The sequence below is a fragment of the Indicator indicator genome, chromosome 18 (assembly GCF_027791375.1).
Source record: "Indicator indicator isolate 239-I01 chromosome 18, UM_Iind_1.1, whole genome shotgun sequence".
In the NCBI taxonomy this organism is placed as follows: Eukaryota; Metazoa; Chordata; class Aves; order Piciformes; family Indicatoridae; genus Indicator; species Indicator indicator.
Window position 1 is genome coordinate 8,258,589 of NC_072027.1, and position 15,200 is coordinate 8,273,788.

At 45.0% G+C, this 15,200-nt stretch overlaps 1 protein-coding gene across 2 annotated transcripts; it reads right to left on the bottom strand.

The window, feature by feature from the left end:
- Positions 1 to 9,088: 9,088 nt before the first annotated feature.
- On the bottom strand, positions 9,089 to 13,713 carry BNIP1 (BCL2 interacting protein 1). 2 transcript variants are annotated; one of them, XM_054389229.1, is made up of 6 exons: positions 13,630 to 13,713; positions 13,410 to 13,502; positions 13,033 to 13,124; positions 12,487 to 12,588; positions 11,582 to 11,700; positions 9,089 to 9,440 (listed from the first exon to the last, which is right to left on the bottom strand). In XM_054389229.1, the coding sequence occupies exons 1-6, from the start codon at positions 13,711 to 13,713 to the stop codon at positions 9,244 to 9,246; spliced, it is 687 nt and encodes a 228-aa protein (XP_054245204.1). In that variant the 3' UTR covers positions 9,089 to 9,243. The 2 variants fall into 2 exon arrangements, with proteins under 2 accessions (XP_054245204.1, XP_054245206.1); XM_054389231.1 differs by lacking the exon at positions 12,487 to 12,588.
- Positions 13,714 to 15,200: the final 1,487 nt, after the last annotated feature.

The following is a 15,200-nucleotide window of genomic DNA, read 5'->3' on the forward strand; positions in this document are numbered from 1 at the left end:
ACACAGGCAAAGAAAATGTCATGTGTCACCAGCAGCCTCTGGGGCTGATGAACATGTTTCTAGAGAAGCCACAGCACCTCTGAGTGGTGCCTAGATCATGCTAGGGACCCCATGTCTCTGTTTGCCCAGGGGAACTTCATCGCCTGCAGGGTCATGGACAAGGTACCTCACAGGCATAAAGTTCAGATATGTTAATTAACAATACATGTGTGGTTATTACTACAACATCACCAAATCCAGTGCCCCAGGCACTGTGGCTGAGTGCAGAAAGGACTGCTAATATCTTCTGGCTTGAATCCACATAAATAGCTCTGCTGTTGTTCCCTTCGTGCAGGGACAGAAGCAAAGTCCTCATCTGAGTTTAATACTGAACAGAAAAGTTTTTTGTTCTTTTGGAGGGGAGCATTCTGTATTTACTGCTGGCTGTTCCAGGCCTTATGCTTTCCTAAGTGGCAATTTGCCTCTCTAAGCTCATTATCCTTTCTGCAATCCTCTAGCAGACACCTAATGTAATGTCTTTTCGACAAGGTGGTAAGGCCAGAAGCTCTCATGGAAATCTGCAAACCTAAACATCCACTTACCCTCCTTATAGAAATTAATTAACTAGCAGTAATGAGAATGCACATTCCCACTTGCTGTCTTTCAGCATGAATATTACCCTATTTTCTGCAAAGTTATTTATCATTAAGTCTGTGAAAGATCAGTTACTAAGTTTGCGTCAAAGTCTGCGACTACCAAAGATATTGGTACAAAGACAAAAGCTACTTTAAACAAATCTGAAGAGAAAGAAAACATTGGGGTGATATTGTTGGTTTGCTTTGTTTGTTTTTCCTTCTTTTCCTCTCCCTTTTTTGGCTGGTTGGTTTTGAGCAAGCAGACAGATTACTGGCACAAACCAGTCAGTGAAAACCAGGAGTCACTGGCATTAAGCTAGTGCATTTTTGCTTCAGCTATTTTAAAATATAATCTCTGCCATTATAACAAATGGGAAGAACATTATGATCCTTAGCAGCATTTGCAAACTTATACCCAAAGGAAAAGCAGCTTGCTTTTAAGAACACTGCTCAGAAAGAAATTTTTCACTGTTCAATACAAAATAGAAATATAATAGATCATTTTGATATACATGTGCACAACATGTAGCAATGTATAGAGCAGGGAAGGTTTACCTCCCTTTGGAAACATCAAGTATTTGCTATTATCAGACAGGACAGGAGGCCAACTGGATCAATAGACTTACTCAATATAGAACAATCTTATCTTTGTTTTGGAATAGCTAGCCATAATGTCAGCACCTAGATGCCACTGACAGAGTTATCTCCCATCAGCAGCAGCAATAACTGGTAGTTGGGTGACACCTACGAAAAGCCAATAACCCAAACAGGAAAAAGTTGTCCTGATGTCTGTCCATTTTGGAGATAAAGCGAAACCAACTCATCCTGCCCTGGTCACTGTGCATTTATTTGGACTAAAAAATAATGCTTTGCAGCCTGTGTGGGTATTGGTTTCAAATCTCCATGCTCACTGGGATGACACAAACAGAAGGACTTGTGGGTACGACAAGATCAGAGCCCTGGAGGGGTCAGGTCCAAAAGTGTCCCTGGATGCGATACTTCGCCGTCGTGCTGTTGAAAAGAAGAAAGCAAAAAGCTTTCATGTTGTTCTATATATATGTGGTTCTATCTATAGGGCCTGGTGTGTGCTGATCCCCAAGGAGACGTTCTCCCTGCCTGCCCTTTGGGCGCTTATCGCGGGCCCAGAGGGACGCACGCAGCATTATCACCAGGCCAGGCTCAGAGCAGCCGAGTGGCATTTTCCTTTCATGCAGCCACCGACACCAAGCGCAGGGCAAAGCTCTCCGCAGCACCGCGGCGCAGCCTGCGACCCTGCCTGGCAGCCTCTAAAAGCCGGAGATAAGTGGCCTGCGCCAGGCAGCTCTGATGTTGCAGCAGGAGACAAAGGTCAGGAGCGACAACATCTGAGAGGTTAAAAATAAAAGTAAGCCCAAGTGGAAGTAAGAGTCTGGGGTGGTCTAAGGTACGACTAGATGTCACAGCACCCCAGGGAGAGAGCGTCACCAGATGTGCTTCTCAACTCCTACCAAATCACTTGCTAGGAGTTTGCATGGCTGCATGAACCTCATGATTCATAGAGCATTTCAGCACCCAAGAGAGGGGTTGGATGCGGACACATGGCCATGATTATTGCAGCTCTCCCTTTACAGTAGTAGCCAAGGTCTGTGTTGGAACCATGGCATTCGCCTCAACACCACGCAAGCCCAGGGAGGCTGTGCTGGGTCCTTCCTGATGAAGCAGAGTAAGTAGGAATAGTCAGTGGGTAAGGATGCAGCTAGGCAAAGAGAAACTGGCAATCACTTGTGGTCCAAGCCTGTGATTTAGGTACTCAGCACTTACATGATAGACTTAAAGTTGTGACATTAAATGCAAATCCCAAACCAGAGGCAATTAAAAGCTGCTTTCGAGTGAAGCATTCCATAGGGTTCACATTTAATGTTTGTTTGCTACCATGAAGACCATATAGCTGCTTCTGTAGAATTTGATACTTTTCACATGGTGCCAGAAGCTGGGAGTTTATTCCACAAATTATTCACACTGGTGGGACCAGCAGCCCCAGCCCATAGCACAGGGGAGGGAATTGAGCCTGGGAAATCAGTGCTGGCTTTGCTGCTCTTAGCCAGGTGCATTTACACAGAGACACAGACACAACTAGATAACATTTTCCAATGACTTTGCAGAAGTGTGAATAATTATAGACAGTGAAGGACTTGAACATTAGCCTCACGTGCTGCATCTGTACAGATCTCAACATACACCACACAAAGGGCCAGCCCTGAACTCAGTTAATGCAATAAAGATTCCCAGCCCTTTCCTCAGGCTGTAGCTCTCTCTTTACATGGAAGAGGATCAGATCTTCAAGGCACAGTTAGAGTGCACTGGCACATCCAGAGCATCTCTCTCAAAGCACCACCTAAGGAAACCGGCACTAAGCCTTCCAATTTTATGTTCCTGTGAGAAAACCAACACCTCAGCAAAGTGGGAGGTGCCTTCTTGCACAGAACAGCCCAGACTGTACAGTTTTCTGTAAGCAAGCAGAGACTAATGAAGTTCAGGTTGTTCAGTGTAACAGTCTCAGCCTGAACCAGTTCACAATTAGCTGCAGGGGCTGACACCTGTGCTAAGCCAGTCCTTAAACAGCATTAGAGAGCAGCAGGGTGATGCAAGAGCCCCTGCATTCATTTTGCACAGCTGAAAACCTGATGGCACAATGGGACAGATGCAGAGATAACAGGAAGAGTAATAACCAGTTATGTGACTCCCAGTTGCAATTAGTCCATGAGCCGAAGTTCCCAGGGGAACATCAGTTTTCAGGGACAGGTCATCTCTCCTGACCAACAACTTGGGAAGGGCCTATTCAGTGACCATTTGATGTGAGCATGGACATTCATGGTACACAGCACAACTGGGAAGATAAAGGTGATACTGCTCCAGATACGGCAGTAGGTAGTTGTCATTTAAATTCATGCTATTTAAGTAGTATGTGTTTTGAGGTTCATTTTCAGGAAGGTCTGGCATCTTGATTTTTTTTTTTCCTACCGATCTTTGATCAATGCAGTGCACAGTACAGAAAGATGAGAAGTCTTACTTCTCTACCTGTGAACAACTTAGGTTCCATTAATCTTCTTATTTCCTTATAGGTAAGTGACAAATTCCACAGCCATCAAGTCTTGGAAGGATTCCACCATCATCAGTGGAGCCCATTATTCCCTAACAAGCATATCTTAAGATGTCCATGATTGAGAAATATTCACTAATATCATCAACTGCTGCATTAGTAGAGAGAAGCAGATATTTTACTGAAGTATGAATGCAAGCTCTTCCCAACTCTTTTAAGTTGAAATTATTTCTTAACTAATGCAAAAGTACCATATTTAGAAGCACAAATAAGGACTGAATGGAGGCTGAGAGGAGCTTCTGCTGCTCAGCCCTGAGAAGCTCCACATCAGGAAATATGTTTTTACTGTGAGGGTACCCAAGCACTGGAGCAGACTACCCAGGAAGGTTGTGGAGTCTCCATCCTTGGAAATACTCAAAAACCACCTGGAAACAGTCCTGGGCAACAGCTCCAGGTGGCTCTGTTTGAGCAGGGTTTTGGACCAGATGAACTCGAGAGGTCCCTGCCAACCTCAAGTGGTCCGAGACTCTGAGAAACACAGATAACCAGGGGAAGTGAACAACAGCAGAAAGACTTCCAGCCCTTTGGAAAACACTAAGTTTTGAAGCAAGGTTCCTGCCCTCACCAACTACCCTCAGAGAAAGAACTGCATCAACCTTTCAGCAATTACAAAAAAACAAAACAAAACATTAATTGAGAGATATTTGGGCATTTAAACCACAGAACACCAGGACTGCCCCATACTGTGGCTGCCACTCTGCTCTAGCAGCACTGAGTGCAATCAGTTGTCCTACACAGCACCTGCTGCCCCTTTGGAGAGCACTTATCTCACACAGTGTGCCCTCAAGCACCAGCTACACGAAGGGCTTGGTGCACTTTGCAGCAATATACAATCACAAAGCCACCAGACCTTGCTGAGATATTTGCTTAAGGTTTCTCTTTTGACTGAATCACACCATTACAAACAGGGAGGCAAAGCAATGGGAAGCTGATTCCACACACACTCCCTTCCAAAGATGAGCCCCACATATTTGCAGACAAGTATGCACATGCTCCCTGGATATTCTCAGCCCCCAAAGATTCCAGCCTGACTTGCCTGGCTTGCTCTGGACCACTTGGCATGTGATAGCAGCCATGCACATTTGGCAGAGACATTTTTAGAAACTTCCAAGCTATGAATTCACCCTTCCATTTTGGTAAAGCCAGTTATGTGGAAAGCATTTCAAAAGCAGAACTTCAAATACAGACTTCATTTCCCCCCAGTTCTTTGAGTGTGTGTGGGGGTAATACTACACTCCATGTATTTTTCCCCCCAGAGAACTCTCCTGTGGTGTTTCTGTGTTTGCTGACACTACAACCAATAACAAAACAACTGTAAGTCAGATCAAGTCGGTCTTTTCAGCACAGTTATGCCATATGTTAAAACCATTTTAAGTTCCTTCCTTCAGGCATGTGTTTTATTGCAATCACCAAAAGGTGGCTTTCCTTGACAACATACCTCTAACTACATGGCCTTCATGCTGTACACTTCAGGGATGTACTGGGGAGATGCCCACAACCCCAGCCACGGGGACACAGATACCCTGCAGGCAGCTGCTCCTGCCCACAGGCTTTCCACTGCAACCACACAGGAATGGAGCCCAGCATCACCTCTACACCCACAGCCCACTAACCACATGCTGGAAGCACAGCACAGTACCTGGCAATGTTGTCTGGCTCCTCACACACCAAAAGTCGGCTTCCAGGCATTCTCCCCTTTTCCACAGGCATGCAGGAAAAACAAACTGATCTCAGTAGGTTGGATTCCAGAAGCAGAACCTGACACTGACTCTCACAAACCAGCAACCTCTAAAACTGCTAAAGCATCATCCCTAAGTGGCTTCACCTGCACAGCAAAGTACCCACAATCCTTTAAATGGCTTTGGTCCCATTTGCTGGGAGGACAGAAGTAATTAACCACCTGAGAAGAAGTTCAATAGCCCACAGCTGCTGGATTGCTGCCAGCCCCTAAACTCCAGAGCAAGATTTCAGAACCTTTTTAAGCTCATAGTAGTTCATTGTTTTAAAGGAATGTTATTCTTTGAAGGAAAAAGATTTTCTCTGCCCATGTTCTGTGACAGTGAACCCCACTATCAGCTGTGGTGACCACATCCAATACCTGCTGTCTGAGAGGGAGGAAGGGTCCACATAACAGCAGGAGCACTTCTGTTTGCTTTCGTTTGCATATGAACCCTCCAGCACAGCTCTGAATGTTTCTCCAGAGCCCCCTTTATTTCTCACTCTATGGTTCCTCAGGCACCTTCTGCTTCAACAGCCCCTGAGCTTGTGATCTCAGGAGGGTTTCGACTCTAGGCCCCTCCTTGCACTTGAGCCCAAAGTTGCAGAAGGAGGCCATCCTCTTCTCACCATCCCTGATGGGTCTGCTGCACTTGTCAAGGAAAATTTGAAGGGTGAAGCACCTAAGAAAATGCTAGGCCCTTTCAAATAAATTGGTGTGATGCCAATTTTTACCCTTCACAACACAGAACTGGGCATGCAGCAAAAGCAAGACCCTGATACACACCGTTAGTGTGATTCAAACCCCACCTTCATATTCAGAAGTGGCCACGGTGAACAGTGGGCTGCCAAAAGCCAGAAGATGCAAACAAATCCACCTCTAGACACAGAAGGACTGCACAAGCCCAACTGATTGAGCCATCCTCCTGTGTCTAGGAGGGATTCAAGGCACCTACCACCAGCTGTGGCTCTGCTCCACTCAATCACCAAGCCAGGGCATCTAGTGAAACCACTTGGGGTGGTTGACAAAAAGGACTAGATTATATATTATATATATATTTTTAATGAGATCTAGATGCAACAGAAAGCAAATATCATAAGGAAGGTTGTTAGAAGTTATTTTTCACCCTCAGAGGTCTGAAAGCTAAACTTTCAGTAACAAGATGAGAACAGAGCAAAACCCAAGACATTCAGCAACAGATGCTTTATTTTTCCCCGAAGTGCTACATGACAATCCTCACCTAAAAAGATCACTCCTTTAAAATGCTTTACAGGGATTCCAGCACTGAGAAAGCTGCTGCTTCTTTTCTGAGGTTGATCAATGTTCTGACAGGAGCACATCTCAAAGATAAGCCCAGTAAAACTTCCTGCAGAGTAACACTGCATGGCTGCTCACAGCACAGCTCTCTCCTCTGCTTAGTGTCCCAGTATCTCAGAGATTAGCAGCAACCTATTTTTATGTTGCATCTGCATGAGGGAGGAAATACTGAGGCTGTGAGTGTTTGGCCACCTGCAGGCACTGTGTTTCTGAAGAACCAGGCTGTTTTCAGGCTGGCTGGAAAAACAAAGCTGTGCTGCTACAACTGGCCTAGGAGCAGTAAGTAGTCCAGAGAAAGATAATTGTATTGACTGCTCTGAGGTTGCATAAAAAAGGCACTGCACTGCTGAGTTGGAAATAGGAACTGCTGCACAGAATTCTGAAATATATCTATAAATCTAAATAATCTTCATGCCTTAAGTACTGTTTGTATTTAAAGCTGTGTTTTCCAAGACTGGAGGACAGGTGGACATGTTTTTGTACACCTTTCATTGTACACACCTGTGCAGATGACAGGGATGAGGAGACTCAGAGAAGGCATGAGCCTGATGCTGGAGATGATGGGTGTGAAGCCTACAGCCAGTATCACCAAGCTGGATGAAACTTGCTATGTTGTAGCCCAAATCTGCAGACTGCATCATAATTTCTTTGGCTAGAAACCTGCTTATAGGAAGATTTCTTCCACAGCAAGGCTTTTATTACTATTAAGAAGCAACACACTGTTGTGCAACACGTCCTTGTTAGCAGCTGAGTAACTTCTCTCTTACTCAAAAACCATAAAATGCACATTGTCAACTTATTTCAATCTCTGTCTAATTCTGTATCTCAGAAGGAGGGCTGCGCTGAAAGATGACAAGTGACAGGGAAAAGCCTCAACCATTCTGCCTCCTGCACTTCAGGGCTAGGAAAGGCTTCCCACTCCCATGCAGTGGTGCCCTCTGCAGGATGAACCAGTCCTAGTGCTGAGTTTTCCAAATCCTTTTCCTGCCCCAGAAGGCTCAGGTATCAACTCTTCAGGAAGAGCCCTCGATTTTGAACTCCATTACAAATTCCAACTCTTCTTGTTTATGCATTTAGCCACACAATCACCACTGCAACTGCTCCTGTGCTCCAGTGTGGATTACAACCTATGGCCACTTGTGTACCTAACCAGGCCTGCAGCACCTGCCAGCAAAAGGGTCACCACTGGCAACATCTAGTAAATGAGTGTTTGACAATGAGATGACCAACTTGTCACCTCTTTGCTCTAAAGGCCCTCTTGAGCACTAACTACAAAGGTAACATAGCCTCAAACCTAACATCCTGCAGTTGGCTTGACATTGCATTTCTTAGGCTGTATGTAGCACCACCTCCTAAACCAGTTTAATTCCAACTACTAAATTCAGGTAGTATTTAACCTTTCCGTGAGGTTTTTCACACAGACTGTCAGCGTTACCAGTCAGCTCTGAAGAAGCAAGGGAATGATTTCCAGAGGGGAAGGCAACATCAGCTTTAAAAACAATGCAGTGCAGTTTTTGGTACTTGAGGGTACTACGTGGAGTGTGGCAGGTTGGCATTTATATTATTACAGCAAATCAACTCCCACTGCTAAAGCACAAGAGCTAGGGAAGGTAATCACTGTAAAAGATTTTACTAAATAAGATCAGCTGTATGAACAAGAAAAAAAAACTTCAAACATAAAACTTGTCAGTATTCTGCAAATATAAACTATTAAGTGCAAGTTTATAAAGAAAAGGAGCAAAAAGGCCTGATTTCAACTGACTGGCAATGCAATTCCCAAATATATTGTGTGAATTTATAGTAAGAAAAGGGGCTTCCATTTTTGCTTTGGTAAGAGCCCTCTCATGGCCAGAGGAACACAGCCAGACTGCACGTCTGCTATGCTCCCAGAAAAAAAAAACAATCCATAAGAAACCACTACTGTTAAGTATTAAGCAGAACTTTTACATTGGAAGTTGCTCTCAAGCTCTTCCCATCCACCAGACTTAGTTTTAAAACAAAACTCAGTTTACAATAAATAGTTTATTAATGGAATGTGTGCAAGTTTCTCTCTTTTCTCCTTCCTCTTTCTCTCAGCACCTTATATACTGATCTCAAAGCAGCTTACAGTCCAAGACAAAAAAAATCAAATTCAAGGCAAAAGAAATAGAGGTTGAAAGTTAAGAGTGACACTTTTGAGTGCCTAGTTCCTCAAGTGTTTGTCTGGTTCTCCAAGCCTACAGACAAACTGCTGTTTCTTCTTCCCACACACCTTGATCTACCTGCCTCTTCCCAACTCGTGCTCATTTAAGCTCTTCTCAGGCAGGCCACACCTCCATGGGGTCAGTATAAAGTCATGCCTGCTCTAGCACCCCTTCACTATTGCAATATCACTTTATCATTTTATGTAAAAGCCCCACCGTTATTATGCCATCTCTTTCTGACCCTTTCTAATAGTCCAGTTCAGCTTTGGAATTTTACAAGAAGGGAAAAAGTCTTTTTTTCAAGATATAGAGCACTGTGGCCAGGAACAAGGCGAGGGCGAGGAAGATGAGCAGCTTGTCCGTCAGCTCCCTGCGGTTGTACTTTGTGATCAGCTTTCGCCCCAGCTGGATTGTCCCAGACATGGACTTAAATTCTTCATTTGCTTCCAGGATGGTTCGTGAAGAATTGGCTGAAATTAAAGGGGGGGAGGAGGGGGAAAATCAGCTGGTTTTTGCTTCATAAATATATGACAAAGGATATAAGCATGCAGTATTTGGCAATACAGATAGTGCCTGGGAGCTCCTTCTGGGTCACACTGACACGTGTAAGACAAATGCAGACTGTTCTTGTAGAAGCTTTCACAACTCAGTAGTCATGATGTGCTAAGGAAAAATGCAAAGAGTACTGAATGGCTTAAAAGCCCCTACACCCTGTTCCTGAAACGTTAAATCTTTAGCTTTCCAGATCAAATCTAGTTCACATTTTTTACGAACTAAGTCAGTGCCTACATGAGTTTGCTGGAAGCAGAGTGAAGTAAAAATGGGAGAACCACCAATTAAAAGAGAGAGAGAGAAATCACCATCACTGCCAGCAGCAGTTCCAGCAGCAGCAGGACACGTGCATATTAATTGCACAACTTAAACTGTTTCCCCATGCCAGAATAGTAAGTTCATGTGATTCAGATGAAGGTACAGATGTAAAAAAGCAGCATGCAGCAGTAAGAGACCCATAATTATTCATCCAAACCATTTAGACTTTTTAATAGTTGTTTTTGACTAACGTAATTCTTTTGGGTTGAGGCTTTTTTTTTATGGATGGAATTTTTGTTTATTTGGTGGGGTTTTTTTGTTTGTGGTTTGTGTTTTTTATTGTTGTTGTTTGGTTGTTTGTTTTGTTTTGGTGTTGTTTTCTACTGAAAAAAGAAAAAATTAACTACAGGAAGCTGACTGGTCTCAACTAAAGACAGAATTTGAGAATATGCCAAAACAACAAGATGGAACATCAGATCCTTTCAACTTCTCTTTCCTTGTAGGAAAACAGAACAAGCAAGTAAATAGATACCTCAAACTCTTCAGCCTTTCTCCTTTCCAGTTACTAAATTAAAGTATAAACCCAGGAGTCTCCTTTTCCTTACATCACAGAATGCATACCCTGTATGACAGCAAGTGGGGTTGTATTGCTTTACTGAAGTGACTGATTAAAGAAATGTCCAGCTCAAACTTCTTGTCTGGTTAACAAAAACAAGCATAGCAGAGTTCTGCAAACCATTATGTCCTATCTTAAGAGTGAAAGTGGCAAAGTTGTTTCCCATTGTGAATGACAAAGCAGAGCTTCCCTGCTCCACAGATATATATTCACTGCATACAAGGAGTGGACTTGCTCAGAAAAAAGGAAATTCTATCTGCAGATTCAGAATCTGCAGATGGGTTTTGTAAATGACCTTTGATGGTTTTCCCCCTTGATGAACTCCAAGTACTGTTCAGTCAGAAACAGGATGAAAAAGCATCTGCCAAAGTTATCTTTTTAATGGGAAAAGAAACATGCTACTTTTGCATGAACAAACCATGCCCAGCTGCCATCCTCAGATGGGGGCAGAAAAGGAGGAGGGCAAAAGTTGCCTAATTTATCCATGTCTTTAAACTGTTCTCTTTTCTGCCCAAAAGCACAGCTAGTAAGAGGCCCAGACAACACAGATCTAACTTCTAATGCTTCATGAATCACCCTTTCTGACAGGTCATTTGATTTATTGTCTTAGGAGTTGAAGCCAAAGAACTGGGTGAAATCTTGGTTTCACAGTCTCTGCTGCTCTGCTGACAGAGCAAGTGACCTTGGGTTCAAGTCACTTGATCTCCTTGTCTCTTAGTCATCCCAGCTGGAGAGTGGGTAAAAACAGTCTTCCAGCTACATTAAATTTCTTCTGTGTGTGGACTTGTACCTAGGCTTTTATTTTCTCTGCCATCACCAAATGTTTCCCAAGACAGTAGCACAGAGTTACACCAAAAACACCTTTAGCAGCATGTGACCTCACACTGCTTTTACTGCTTTTATGTGAAACTAACCTAAAAGCTTCTCATTCTTCCCCCTTTTCCTATACTCTTCCCATAATCATAAAACAGAAACCCCAGCAAACAGCCCCACACCAGGTGCATTACCAACTTCTTTTTCTGTCTGACTGTAATAGAGCCTTTGGACAGGTTCTTGAATTATCAACACAGTACATTCTCCTACAGCAAAGCAGGTTGTCGGTTTGCCTCTCCCCATCAGAAGAGAACTGGTGGAAGGTGCTTCAATTGCCCCAACCATAACCAAACATCCAAGTAACATCTGTACCTAGGGTTTGCACAGTCTCCTCACTCTGCTGGACTTGCTGTGACATCATCCTGCTAATGCCCATCAGACTCTCTGTGATGTTACTTGCACTCTCTGCCAGACTTTCCTTTGTAGTCTTCCTGAAAAAGAAGGAAAAAAGTAAAGCAGGAAGGGATAAAATTATGACTTTGGGTACCGTGGGGAAAACGCTGCTGCCAGGGAGCTTAAAACAGAGCTTGGCACCAAACATTGGTGCCAATGTACAAAAGAGACAACTCATTTTTACTGCATGGGAAATTCAGATGATCTTCAATGACCCATCGAAAATAGGTTGCCCAGAATAGGCTGCCCAGAGTGTTTGTGGATGCCCTCTCCCTGGAGGTGTCTAAGACCAGATTGGATGAGGCCGTGGGCAACCAAGTCTAGTTGAGAAGCATCCCTGGCCATGGCAGAGGGGTTGGAATAGATGATCTCTGAGTCCCTTCCAACCTAAGCCATTCTATGATGAAAATAAAAATCACCAAAAAAATTAGAATCAGGAGCCAAAACAACTGCTGATTGCTCAGAATCTCATGGGTGCCCATACTTCACCACTTATTCACACATGACTGTACAACTTCATGAGCTAGTATGGAAACACTGACAGAAACTACCACTGTGTTATCCTGAGTATCCCATTTGTGGCTCCAAGATACTAAATACACCAAGTTTTCAATGCAGAAGGAATACATCATCACATCCTGTCTTGTGCACGAAAAGAGATTGCTTAATGATCCATTGCTTGTTTATAATTTTGATGGGAACGAATGTAAATAGTTCTCAAGTCAATTAAGTAACTTGAAACCATTATGCCACTTCCATTTAAAGCAAATGAACACAACATACAGTGCTCAAATCTCAGATCACACCATGGGACGGGCTGGTACCTTTGTCGTAAGGGGTCTCTTCCCTGCAGCAGCTGATCTTTCTCAGAGTTGTCAATAGCAATTTTGCAGGCTAGATTTGCCTTTCTCCAAGCTGCCTGATTGCTGAAATCACAGGAGTACAAAGCTGTTAACATGATGGTAACACCTTGCAAGTAAAAAAAAAAAAATTCACAAAGCAATCACCACTGTAACTGAGCACCCCAGATACATGCATGGACTTTGCATTACACCACAGAACAGCAATACCTTATCCTGTCATTTCTTTTCCTAAGTTTATCATTTATGAAGCAAGGGAAGGAGAAAGCTGTGCCAGCTGTCAAATGACAGACTCTCAAGCCACCTACTTACATGCTCTATTGCTCAAAGGGCCAGACCATGGTTAGGGAGTCTGAACAGGAACGGGGAAAGGAGAAGAGAGTCCTACTCTTTCCATCCCTGATCCTCTCTCTCAGCTCTTGGGCAAAACAGCACAGTGCCAGTGACCGTATTTGCAAAACAGGATTCAAAAGTCGCTGTACAGAAACGAGCACCAGCTGCCCGACCAACCTGAGCATTTGTTTCTTATGGTTTTCCACTTCCCGCAGCAATGCTTGTTTCTCCGACTCTTTATCTTGCTCCTTTGCCATCTGTTCGAGCTCCTTTGGCAGAAAGTAAAACCACGAAAATCTGATCAACAACTGCTGCCACCTGCAACTCGCACAACCCACCCCCGGCCAGGGAGTGAATTAACAGCAAAGTGATTCGATAACCTAACACCCCACGGCAGGGACTCCCGGCCAGGGAATGAATTAACAGAAGACCGATCCAATAAACTAACACTCCACGGCCGGGAACAGCCCCCAGGCAGCCCAGGGAGAGGCCGCACGCTGCGGACCAGAAGGAAAAGCCGATCCCCTGCACAGCCTCCTGGCCAGGAGCCTCACCTGGATGCGGCCGCGGAGGTGGCGGAACTTCTCCTTCACGGCAGCGTTAAGCTCCGTGAGAGCACTGAGCGGCCCCGGGCAGTCACGGATGTCCTGGAAGACAACGGCCTCGTCAGCGCGGCCCGCGGCGGGCCTCGGCCGGCCGGGGCTCCCCGCGCAAGGCGGCGATCACTCCGCAGCCCTGGCAGAGAGGACCCGCCGCGGGGGCGAGCAGCGGTACCTGCACGGCCGCCTTGATCTCCAGGTCGAACTTGACGATCTCCTGGTGGCACACCCGAACCGGCACACCGGCGGCCGCCGCCATCTTGGGAGCAGAAGCGGAGGCCACGTTCTGCCGCCCGACCCACGAGCGCCCTCATGCGAGCGCCCAGGCGGCTGCCGCCACCGCGGGGCCTCCGTACCCAGCCCACACCGGAGAGCCACCGCGGGGCTCGGCTTGAGAGTGCTGGGGGTGCCGAGCCCCAGCGCTATGGCGAACGGCAAGCGGCTGTGCTGTTGAGCAGTGCCGGCCCTCTGCTGAATGACGCGTATCGTCCGTCCGTAGTGCTGCCTGCGCTGCAGCTCTTACAGGTCTTGGGTAGTGAAAGATTCGTGCGTGCACGGCCTTAACCCGTGACAAGGCCACCTTAGCCCTCCTGAGCTAGAGCAGGGGCCCAAAGCGGCACCTACCGTGACACCTGGAGAAGCAATGTGACATCAGGACTCCACCAGCTTCGGAAGCTGCACGATTTTATACCAAACAGACCTCCTAAAGCCTCTGCGTGGACAGGCCTAGACCGATAAGGTCTTCGACCCAGCGTGAGGAGGCTGGGAGAACAATGTGAGATACCCTCATGACCCACAGAAGAAAGAGGAGGGAATGCCGTGGCCCTTCTGTTTTTCTCACAAACTCCTCCCTGCTGCCCTGTCTTCCTCCTGTCTCCCCTCAGACCTTGCTGTGCAACAAACCAGGTCTGGACAAAGCTTGGAGGTGTTGAAGGTGGAGACCATTTTCAGGACCTCTGCACACAGCCAGCCAAAGGAGCTGCTGGGTTGCAGTCCAGGTTCTCCTGGTGGCCCCATCGTGCTGACCTCGGGGGAAACATGTTTCCTTCTCTAACTGTAATCCCTTACAAAAGAAAGTTGCTGACAGCAGCAGGAGACCACAGGCATTCACTATCCCCATACAATAATTCCAAACAGTATTTCCTCCATGATTTTTATTTTAAATTACAAAGGATGTTGCATACATTGATGAATTTGTATCTGAATAGAAGTGCTAGGGAGCAAGGGTGACAGAGTAAACAAAGTCAATAGTTTAATTGTGCCTCTTTTAAAAAAAATAAAAACTGCACAACTATTAACCAACATTAAACATTGCAACTCTTAACAGATCATGCTTTTAACAAGGTAAATTTATTTTCTAACAGAGACAAGACTTTCAGTAAGTTTTTCTGAGCTCCAGTTGGAAGTTGATTATAGGGTATCGAGGACAGCATTACAATCATGACCCCAAGCATAGGCAGAACAGGATGCCATGTTTTGTTCAAAATGCCTTTTTTTTTTTTAATTCTCCCTATCAACCACCTACATCTGCATGTGCCATCAGCCTTAAGAGTTCACTCAACCACAAATACTGAGCAGTAAGTTTCATCTGGATGTAATATTCTGGAAGGATAGCCGATTCAAATCAGAACTTATGACTATCCATAAGAAAGATTAATAAAACCAAATACTAGTACTAGGTTCTCTTTCTTAATCAGCAGAGTTTGACAGTGTGCTACTGCCAATACCAACTCAAATCCTGAAGCT